Genomic DNA, 11458 nt, shown 5'->3' with positions numbered 1-11458 from the left:
GCTTTATTTGAGAAGCCCTTAGAATAAGTTTTGGGGAGAAGGAAGGAGGAAGCAACCAGACAACAGAAGCAAAGGAATGGACTGCAGATGGTCAGGTCTCTAGTGAGTCCTTATTTTAATTTGAGGTTTCTGAATCTTAGAAGTAGGGATGATGGGAGGATACCTGAAACCTGGCTATACAGACTCTTTAGAGGATGAGAAATGACAGAACTGAAGATCAGATTGGAGGTTAAACAAGTCTGCTAACATGTGGTTGCTAGAGTATCCCCACAGTTACAGAAATACAAGCATTTAGATGGGGAATTTGTATTCTCGGTTGTTAGAGAGATTACAACTGAACCAACTCTGTGAGGACTGTGTCTGGAGGTTCAGCAAATGACACTTTGTTAAAGAAGTCCTTCCGAAGTATGAAGGGAGGGTCACCCACCAGGTAAGACAAGCCTATAAACTCATATATAATATGTCAAAGGCCTAGCCCGCCTATATTCCACATCCTCCACTCTGACTCCAAGAGATCCTGGGGAATTCAGGGCTGAGTTTTCCTTAGAACAGCCAGTGAGAACGCAATATAAAGAGAATCCACATCAAGATTTAAAGGGAAGAGGGACCAAATTCAAATTCACAATGAAGAGTCACTATCAATTTAGAGCAGGGCTCTCAAGCATGGTACCACAAGTGTGTCCAAATTAATGTGCTTCTGATGAGTAGTTTAAATGCTGAAATTTGTAAATGCTTTACTTTTAAAAATAAGTAACTACTTAAAGTTTAGCCATACAACAAAGTCTCCCTCAGACACTTGCACGCTTTCCTCAATGAGAGATACACGTGGAGTCTCAGCTCTCAGCACATGAGCATCATTTGACATGTGCTGTTGAAATTTGAATTGAAGGCTGACCGCTGCTCTTCCAGAGTAAGACACAGGGAGCCTCTGGGTAAAATAGAACCCAGGCAGAATCCAGGGATGAGAGCAGATTTGTAGAAGTGCTCCAGTGTCCTGAACTGGGGGAGAAGGGAGATGAGGAGATGCTGCAGTGGGACCGGGCTAGCAGGAGGCATGCACGCGGCTATAGGGAAGCGGGACCAGCCCTCCGAAATTACCTGGACATGCTGGTCACATCCCTTATTTCAGTACAGAAAAGGCAGCAGTGGAACAGTTAGACCAGGTTAAATGCCAGTCCTTGTGGGGAATAGCTTTTATAATTGGGGCAGGGGTGGAGTGAGTCCCCCTCCCCTTAGTTACTCATGGGAAACCCGTTCCAAGGCCACATAGAAACTGTTCTTGTCATCTAGGCAGTGCCAGCCAATCGGTCCAATTTCACAGTCTGCGCAGACCAGGAACTTGATATTGCCCACGTCCTTGGTGAAGCCCACGTTCTCAAAGATGAACATGTCATCAACCAGCCAGTGTTCCTGGAGGAGGTCGCCATCAGGATTGCTGCCGTCAGCCAGAGCTGGCTTCTTTCTCATGGAGGGAAGGAAAAGCTGCAAGGGCAGAGAATATAAAGAATACAGAAGCTGAACCGGCCCAGTCATGTCACCACCCCTTTCTACTGGAACTCTGTACTGCTTCCTAGCGGTTTCTCGGAATGAACACAAAGGGAGGAGACCTAACTAAGTTATAGACTAGGGTGCTGGGTGGCTCCTCCGTTGCTTCTGTTCCCTGCCCTCATTCCTGAGGGCTACACGGGAGGATCTTTGGTGACTAGGCTCCACTGTTCTCCCTACGGTGGTCCATAAAGCCCTCCCTGCCCCACTCTCTCTCTAGCTCATCATGGTGCAGCCATAGGCTTTCTTGCTTTCCTCAAACAGAGTAAGTCTGTGCAGCTCTTTCTTCATGTTCAGCTCAACTGCACACTGACCATCAGCTCTTCGGGAGTTTTTCCCTCTGAACAATCTGATTAACTTCCCATACCATCCATTATATTTTTACTGTTTAAAGCAGCTGTCAATTATGATGGACACATAAACTGCACCCATTTAAAGTATACAACTTGATACATTTGGGCACATGTGCACACCAATCAACCATTACCACTGTCAAGACAAGATGATCGGGCCTCCCTGGTGGTGCTAGGGGTTAAGATGCAACCTATGAAGCTATCCACAGCCACTGCAGCATGAGTTCAATCCTCGGCCAGGGAGCTGACCCACATGGCACTGCAGACCTGTCCTGACTTGCCTGCTGCTCCCCTCAGCAGTGTATTTCAGTCTGCCTGTTCTGCTCCCCACTCTGTCTCTAGTGAATCCTCTCATCCCCCACACGTCTGGCCTATACCCACTTCTTTTTTTTTTAAGATTTATTTATTTATTTATACAAGCACTGGGTACAGTCAGAAGCGCGGGAGGGTGAGAGAATTCACCAGAGCCATAGCGGGGAGCAGAACAGGCAGAAGGACTGAAGTACACTGCTGAGGGGAGCAGCGGGCAGCAGGAGAGGTCTGCGTGCCACGTGGGACCCTCCTCCGGTGGCCAGGGAGCAGCCGGGGATTGAACCGGCGCTGCAGAGGCTGCGGGCAGCTTCAAAACCCAGTGCTCAACCGCTGCGCCACCGGGGAGGTCCTGTACCCAGTTCTTGTATGCATAAATAAATCTTTAAAAAAAAAGACAAGAATATCATCAACTCCAAAAGTTTCCTCATGCTTACTCCCACCTTATCTTTTTACTTAACACTTATTCTATGAAACTGCCTTATTAATATATTGGATTACATATTTAACATGGTCACTTCTACTAAAATTCAAGCTCCTATGGACCGGGGAGCTTTAACCTCTTGTGTATTACCACACCCCAGTGCCTAGAACAGTAACTAACAGCAGGAACTCAAAAGAATAAGGTATGTGGCTTTGATCTAAGCCATCACTGTTAGGAATATACTGGATTTATCTTATGAAAAGAACACTTAAGGGCCTCCCTGGTGGCATCAGGGGTTAAGAAGCAACCTATGAGGCTATCTGCAGCCACTGCAGCATGAGTTCGAACCCTGGCCAGGGAGCAACCCACATGGCGCAGCAGTCCTCACCTGGCTCGCCTGCTGCTCCCCTCAGCAGTGTATTTCAGTAGAATGCGCCTCACCCACTGCACTTCAGCTAGGGGTCCATAGAGCTGCTATGCTGGAGATCCCATCTGGGCCATCCTCTTGTCAGCAGGGCCGCCCCTGGCAGGAAGGAGGCAGCACTGGTCCAAAACATTACTAGTTCTTATTCTCCAAGTACTTGGCTTATTAAAACAGGTATCTGCGCACTGCCCTTTGCTGTGTCACCTGAGCTGTTATCTGAGGACTCAAAAATGTGATAGTCCATCCTCCTATTATTCTAGTCACTCTTTGTCTAATCTGATATCCCTAATGCTTTGTTTTGCCCTAGGTGAAAATGGGCACAGGTAGTGGTAAAGAACGTTATGAATCAAAATCAGGAATCAGGGCCTCCTGATGGTGCAAGGGGTTAAGCACCGCACTATAAAGCAATATGCAGCCTCTGCAGTGAGAGTTCGATCCCCGGCCAGGGAGCTACCTGCATGGCACAACAGACCTCTCCTGTCTCGCCCGCTGCTGTCTCGCCCGCTGCTCCCCTCAGCAGTGTATTTGAGTAGAGCTGCCTGTTCTGCTCCCCACCTGTCTCTGGTGAATCCTCTGACACCCGCATCTCTGGCCTGTACCTCAGCCTTTGTATGCATAAATAAATAAATCTTAAAACTTTTTTTTTTTAAATCAGGAATCAGGAAACTGGATTCCAATTCTTTTTTTTTTTTTAAATATTTATTTATTTATGCATACAGGAGCTGGGCTACAGGCCAGTGGTGTGGGGGATGAGAGGATTCACCAGAGACAGTGGGGAATAGAACAGGCAGACGACCGAAGTACACTGCTGAGGAGAGCAGCAGGCGAGACAGGAGAGGTCTGCTGTGCCATGTGGGTAGCTCCCTGGCCGGTCGGGAATCGAACTTGTGCTGCCAGAGCCTGCGAATTGCTTCACAGTGCGGTGCTTAACCCCTTGCGCCACCAGGAAGGCCCTGGATTCCAATTCTAACTGCAACTTTCTGTGGGCTTAAATTTCCCGAAAACTATTCTTGGCCCATCCTCTACACTGGCAGTATGAAGTCACATCTTAACTAAATATGCAGAGGGAAAATCAAAGAGCACTTAAGCAACAGCTCTGGAGAGATGTCTAACAAAGGAGCACTGGCACCCCACGCACTGTTCCCACTTATAGTGCAAAATGCCACTTCTGACGTCTCTTGTTTGATTAGGGAGGAAATGGTATGATTAACTGCTCATTCAAGGAATCACATGGGGCCGTATTCCTCAACATTTCCATTGTCCCCCAGGAAGCAATCTGTACAGAAGCACAGAGATGTGCATGCACAGGTACCTCACCTAGACGTTGCACTGCAGAGGACAACTGCCATGTAAGACTACAGGATGAAACATGGAATACTCTGAGGCTTTCTGGAGAGACCACCAGAGTGGAAATCAAGAAGTTAATACCTAATTTTAGGGACCAGAGTTGCCACTTAGATCCCTCACCAGGTGGGTTCTCTTTGTTGTCAGGACCCCAGCCATCCCTGGCCCTGGCCAGCTCCCTCAGTGACAGGAACACAATCCAACAGATGCTGATGTCTCAGGACACATTTTGCCTTTTCAAAAACTGTTAATGGCACCCTTTGAAAATGAAATATTTCTTTTCACTTTGTAAATATTTATATATATATATATATTTTAAGGATTTATTTATGCATACAAGAGCTGGGGTACAGGCCAGAGATGTGGGGGGTGATAGGAACCACCAGAGACAGAGCAGGGAACAGAAAAGGCAGACTGACTGAAATACACTGCTGAGGGGAGCAGCTGACAAGACAGGAGAGGTCTGCTTTGCCATGTGTTCTCCCTGGCCGGCCGGGGATCGAACTCGTGCTGCAGAGTCTGTGGACTGCTTCATAGTCAGTGCTTAACCCCCTGCACCACCAGAGAGGCCCTGTAACAATATATTTCTATTACAGGAAGCTTGGCAAGCATGCTACAATTAGAGATGAAAACAAAAACTGCTACAGTACAGAGGAAACTCCTGTTAATCCTCCTGGGATATTTTCCCTCTTCTGTAAGCACTTGTGGTGGTTTTAAGACATATCCATACACTCTCTGACAATCTTTCACCGAGTGCCAGGGCCAGGCCTGTCCTCTTGACCCTGGGCAAGGCACTGTGACTGGTGCATGGAAGTTGAGGAGCGAGGCCAGGAAAGGTCGTGTACTTTTGCTGGTTGCTCGTGGAACACTTAATCTGGGTTCTTTCAGCTACTCCGAGGCCACCACACAGGGACATCAGGTGGAGAGGCCCATTGAGAGGTCCGGTGCTCAGGGGTTTGAACTCTCCCAGTCCGCAGGCAGACAGGTGCATGAAATGGCTTTTGAGATGACCCTTCTGATGGCTGTCACATGAGAGACCCCAAGTTTGTCAACAGAATAATTGTTAATGTTTTAGGGCTTCCCTGGTGGCGCAAGACACAACCTATGAAACTATCCGCAGCCTCTGAAGCACGAGTTTGATCCCCAACCAGGGAGCAACCTACATGGCGCAGCAGACCTCTCCTGACTCCCCGCTGCTCCCCTCAGCAGTGTATTTCAGTCAGTCTGCCTGTTCTGTTCCCCACTCTGTCTCTGGTGGATCCTCTCACCCCCCGCACGTCTAGCCTGTACCCCAGTTCTTGTGTGCATAAATATTTTTTTTTAAAAAAAGAATAATTGTTAATGTTAATGCTTTAAGTCTCTATTTTGGGGTGATTTTCTTATGCTGCAAAAGATAACTAGATCAACACTGCCGAACAAAGCTGAAGCACATGTTCCACTTGGTTCCCAACTTTTTTTATTGTGAGACATATCATTAAATAATTTTTAAAATTAAATGATTTTTAAAAATTAAATAACTTTTCAGGGTACAATTCAGTGGCTCGAAGGGCATTCCGGTGTTGTGCATCACCACATTCCTCTCCAGAGCTGTCTTAGCTCCCCTTAAACACTAAACCCTACGGCCCCCTTCCCTGATCTCCGGCAAGCGCCATTCTACTTTCTGCCTCTGTGAGTCTGACTACTCTAGGTGTGTCGTGTAAATGGAATTATACAGTGATTGTCTTTTTGTTACTGGCTTATTTCACTTAGCATGATGACCTGATTTTTTTAAATGGAAAATCTGAGATTATTGTAGATTCTCATGCAAAAACAAACCAAAAAAAAAAAAAAAAACAAAGATACAGATGTACAATGATTATTTCTATACTAAGAAATAACATGAATCCTCAGTTCCCCTCAATGGTAACCTTTTATTTTATTTATTTATTTATTTATTTATTTATTTATTTATAAAGATTATTTATTTATTTATACAAGCACTGGGTACAGTCAGAAGCGCGGGAGGGTGAGAGAATTCACCAGAGCCAGAGGGGAGAGCAGAGCAGGCAGAGTGACGAAATACAGTGCTGAGGGGAGCAGCGGGCGGCAGGAGAGGTCTGTGCGCCATGTGGGACTCTCACCCGGTGGCCGGGGATCGAACCGGGGCTGCAGAGGCTGCGGGCAGCTTCGCAACCCAGCGCTCAACTGCAGCACCACCGGGGAGCCCCCCTCAAAGGTAACCTTTTATAAAACTGCAGAACAGGCCTCCCTGGTGGCGCAGGGGGTTGGGCACCGCACTATGAAGCAATCCGCAGCCTCTGCAGCATGAGGAGTTTTATTCCTGGCCAGGGAGCAACCCACATGGCGCAGCAGACCTCTTCTGCCTCGCCTGCTGCTCCCCTGAACAGGGTATTTTAGTCAGTCTGCCTGTTCTGTTCCCCACTCTGTCTCTGGTGAATCCTCTTGCCGCCCCCACCCCCGACACCTCTGGCCTGTGCCCCAGCTCTTGTATGCGCTGATGGATAAATCTTTGAAAAACAAAAAACAAAAAAACCTGCAGCACATCACATCCAGTATACTGACATGGATATAATCCAGTGATTTTGTTCAGATTTCCCACTTACTTTAACTCATTTGTCTGTGTGCAGTTTTATATAGTTTTATCAATTTTATCCCAGGCTTATATACCTGTGAAGACACTGAAGACCTCTATTTCACAAGGATCTCTTGTCCTTCTGTAGCCAATCTTATATAGCCAATCCCCCAATTTCTAACCCATTAGTGATGACAATCACTAATATGTTCCCCCTTTCTTAAATTTTGTTATTTCAAAACTGTTATATAAATGGGATCACAGCTACATAAGCTTTTAGAACTGGCTTTTTTTCACCCAGCACAACTCCCTGGCAGTTTATCTGAGCTGTGGTATCACACTTGGCCCCATGGTACGGCCACACCACGGTTTGTATAACCTATCACCTGTTGAAGGCAGCTGGGATGGCTCTAGTTTTGGGCTATAAAGGTGGATGGACATTTGTGTACAGGTTTCTGAGCGAACATAAGTTTTCATTTCTCTGGGATAAAGGTCCCAGGGTATACTTGCTAGGTGGTATGCTACGCACAGTTTAGTTTGAAAAGAAACTGCTAGTTATTGTCCTCAGGTCCTTGCCCTCACTCCTTACTCATGCAAACACTGTTCTAAGCTTTCTCTCAGGAGACAACCCTCCTTCACCCTACTGCAGCGACAACAGCTTCTATATCGGCATCTCCCTTTTCCTACATTCTCAAACTCTTTGGTGAATGTTTCCTTTTTCTCTTTGTCATCATGGAAATAAGGCTCTTGCTGAGGCCACCACCACAGGCTCCTCAAAACGTTCTGGGACATTCCACATGCTTCAGGATATGAAGATGGGAACCAGCATCCTTGCTCCTGAATTATAATACTGCTCCATCCTTAAGTCAACACCAGAGCTCCTTTAAGTTTCCTGACATCAGGGGACCCCTCACCGCCATCTGAGATGACTCTAATCACTGCCCATTGACAGCTGGTGGCAACTGGCTTAGTCTCCCTTTTGACCCAACATCTCACTCCTAGTCATGAGTTTCTACTCCCAAGGGGGCAGAACATCCCTATAAGCCCCTCACCTCCTCTATTCCAATCACCCACCGTTAACTCCACCTGGCCTCATTTCTTCTCACTTTTACTACATTTCATATTCTGACCAAAAGGAACATTTTCATTCCTCAAATGAACAAAATAAAACAAAAACAACCTTTGAGACTATAGGGACACAACTGTGGTTACCAGAAGTGAAGGGGGAGGGGTGAGTAAATCAGGTAAAGAAGGTCAAATGTATGGTGATGGATAGAAACTGGATGTTGATTTATAAGGATGTATGCCTGGATCCTATATAATGTTATACACCAATGTTATTTCAATTGGAAAACACACACACACACACACACACACACACTCTTTCTTTCACAAATACAGAACAATTCACCCTGCCTCTACCGAGCTTAATCCTAATTTCTTCTGCCACAAGGTCAAAGTCTTTAAGTAAGACTTTTGAGAAGTGACAAGTTCAAGGATATGAACATTTTATATGTAAAATCATTTCTATGACCAAAAAAGAACACAAACACAAGCTGCTCAAATAGTGGAGTCATGGTGCCAAGCAAACACCCATGCAAACCGCCTTTACGTTGGGCGTTTTTGCTTGTTAATTGATTTAAGCCCAAACATTTACTAAATTCTAACTCTGTGCACAGTCCAGGGGTAGGAGATACAGAAGTGGATACATCACAGGATGCCACGGTCTCCTGGTATGAAGAAATGCAAAATAATTTCACAGGGCCAAGAGATTACAGATGAGAGTGCTCTTTTTAGGCTACAGACTCTCAATCCTGGCACTGCTGACTTGCTGCGCTGGAGAATTCTTTGGCTGGGGAGTCAGAAGGGGGAAGACTGTAGATGACTGGAGGATGCTCAGAACACCCCTGGCTTCTACCCACTAGATGCCAGCAGCACCCCGCTGTAGCCTGAACGTTTGTTCCCATTCTCATGTCGAAACCTAGCTCCCCTGAGGGCAGGGCATACTTTTAGAAGTAATTTTGAGCACTAGGGCACTGCATGGTTGGATGAGATTACACGTTGCATTTTCTGTGGGCAAATCACATAGAAATAAAATTCCCCAACTTTCTCGCTTGCGGTGACGGCGGTATGAAGGGTATAAAAATGCCTAACTTGGAGAAAATAAAATTAAGTCTTGCTTGATTTTCAGGACTTGGGGTATTCAGCTCACTGGAAATATGATTCATTGTAAACTGGGTTCCGTCGGTTGGTAAGCCTGGTTACAGGAGTTCTTTTTGTCCCACCCCGTTGCTTCTGGAACCGAGAGGCGCTCGGAAAAGAGGAGGTGGGCGCGGGCGTGGCGGGCCAAGAAGCAAGTTCGCCCAAGCGCCACCCCGCAACTCAGCCGCGGGGAACGAAAGGCCGACTTGCGGGGGGGGGGCGCGGGCAGCGGCCCTGGCCAGCGCGCGGGCTCGGGTTCCCCTCCCCTGGCGCGCGGGGCAGCAGCCTCCCCGGGCTGGGGGGCCGGGCGGGGCTGGGCGCGGCGAGCCGGACCCGGCGGGCCCCGCGGGCGGCCTGGGGGCGGGGCCTCGCCGGAGCCGCGGGGCGCGGGGCGAGGTCTCCCGCGACTCCGCCGCCTCGGCCGCCGCGGGGAGCGCGCAGGTGGACCCCGCGCCGACCTGCTCCCTACCTGCCGGCGGGAGAAGAGCGCGGTCCCCGGCTGCAGCACCCGCGAGCCGCAGCGCTGGCACAGCACCGCCTTCCGGTTTCGGCCCTCGGCTGACACTAACTCGTTCAGCTGCTCCGACGGTTCCATCGCCGCTACAGCCACAGCCGCCTCGGCCACCACCGCGCAGGCGCTGTCGCCGCTCGGTCTTCTCGACTGCGCTGGCGCGGCTCGCAGGGCGGGGAGCGGACCGCCACTCCCTTCTGCGCAGGCGCCCGCTTCCTCGGCTCCGGACTCTACTGCGCAAGCGCGCTCATTCATTGCCTAACCTGAGAGGCTCGGTGTCAGCGCGGCTTTGTGACAGGGTCACTTCCTAGGACGTGACAAATCCTCTCCAGACTAACCTGGTCACTGGGCTTAAGGAGTAACACTTGAACAAGTAAGTCATTAAAGATGATCTTAACTCTTTAGTGTGAGAGTTGAATTTCTCATGAATGGGGACTTACCCGGGGCAATATGGGGGCAATCTCCGTTGGACTCTCCATCAGCAAGTTTTAACTACATTGGATTGTTCTGTGGGAGACTACTTAGAGGAACAGTGCCTTTTTTTTTTTTTTTTTTGTGGTGTTGGAAAAAAATTCCTGGAAGCTTCAATTTTGGGGCTCAGTTCTAATCATAGTATTTACTGTGTGGCAAAATACTGTGTTGGAGTGCTTTAGAAACTAATTGAATCATCAGTTTCCTTAACGGTTGTCACATTCAGTACTCCCTTGCAAAATGGGGAAAACAGAGGAAAGGCTGCTTTCCAGGCATCATTCATGCAAGGCTCTATCACCACTGATTTCCTCATTACACTGAAAGTTCTCATTCCATCTGATTAGTCTTTAGAGTTCCAGCTTATAGTGCAACATCATGGATTTCCTGAAATGGGCAGGGGAAGCAGAATATGAAGGGGAATTAAGCCACTTCATTAGTCTAATCTACCCACCATCCTATCTTTTCCTTATATCCATTAATTAAACATTAACTATGTTAGTGATTATATGCTAAACCTGGAGGGTACTATAGAAATTTGGTATTTGAGAACTTAATCTAAACAGGAAGACCCACACAGTGACCCTATGGAGGCCTGGATTAGAAAGCGAATCTCTCTGGAAAGTTGGGTGCCATTTACCTGGGTGACATTTGATTTAGGTATTAAAGGGTGAGTAGGATTTTGTCAGGAAAGCCAGATTATTTCAGACAGAAGTGAGGAAGGTATTATCAGAAATGTAGAATGGGCCCACATTACCATGGTTGTGTTGTCATGCTAAGGAATTTGAACTTCATAATATGGGCAGTGGGAACCTATGGGATTTTGGGCCAAAACTAACTGTTCAGTATTGAAAATTTATTGTAGGTTGGGTATTGTAACAATCCTATCTGTGCTTTAGAAAACTAACATGCAAAAGGCAGAGGCTGGATTGGAAGACAGGAAAATAGAGATAAGATTATCAGGAGACTATTACTCCAAATTGGGCAAGGGATTAAGGCCTAACCTAAGTGGTTGTAGAAGGAATAAAGATAATGGAATGGACATGGAACAATGAAAGATAAAACTGATCTGAACTAGAAACTGTGATGCGGGTGGCACAAGTCAAATAGCTTTCAGAGGCTTAAAATAATTAAGAACATAAGAACATTTGGGAATTCAGTCTGAAACTCTGGTAGTTAGCACTGAAGATAGTTGGGGAGCCATCAGTTCTTTATCCCACCTCTGCCCTCCCATTCAACCTCCCCCAGATCTCTCCTGAGACAGAATGAGCCATAGTTTTCAGAGCTGTGGTTTAATCAGAAGGCA

At 47.3% G+C, this 11458-nt stretch overlaps 1 protein-coding gene across 1 annotated transcript; it reads right to left on the bottom strand.

Annotated features, from left to right (window-relative positions):
- Positions 1 to 1236: 1236 nt before the first annotated feature.
- On the bottom strand, positions 1237 to 9768 carry RABIF (RAB interacting factor; the record flags this gene model as incomplete). Its single annotated transcript, XM_084246149.1, has 2 exons — positions 1237 to 1482; positions 9643 to 9768. 2 exons carry the CDS (start codon positions 9766 to 9768, stop codon positions 1237 to 1239), a joined length of 372 nt encoding a protein of 123 aa, XP_084102275.1.
- Between the last annotated feature and the right edge of the window lie 1690 nt (positions 9769 to 11458).

Source organism: Talpa europaea (genome assembly GCF_964194135.1).
Source record: "Talpa europaea genome assembly, chromosome: 10".
In the NCBI taxonomy this organism is placed as follows: Eukaryota; Metazoa; Chordata; class Mammalia; order Eulipotyphla; family Talpidae; genus Talpa; species Talpa europaea.
The sequence above is the reverse complement of the archived record's forward strand: the minus strand, read 5'-3'. Positions and strand labels throughout refer to the sequence as shown.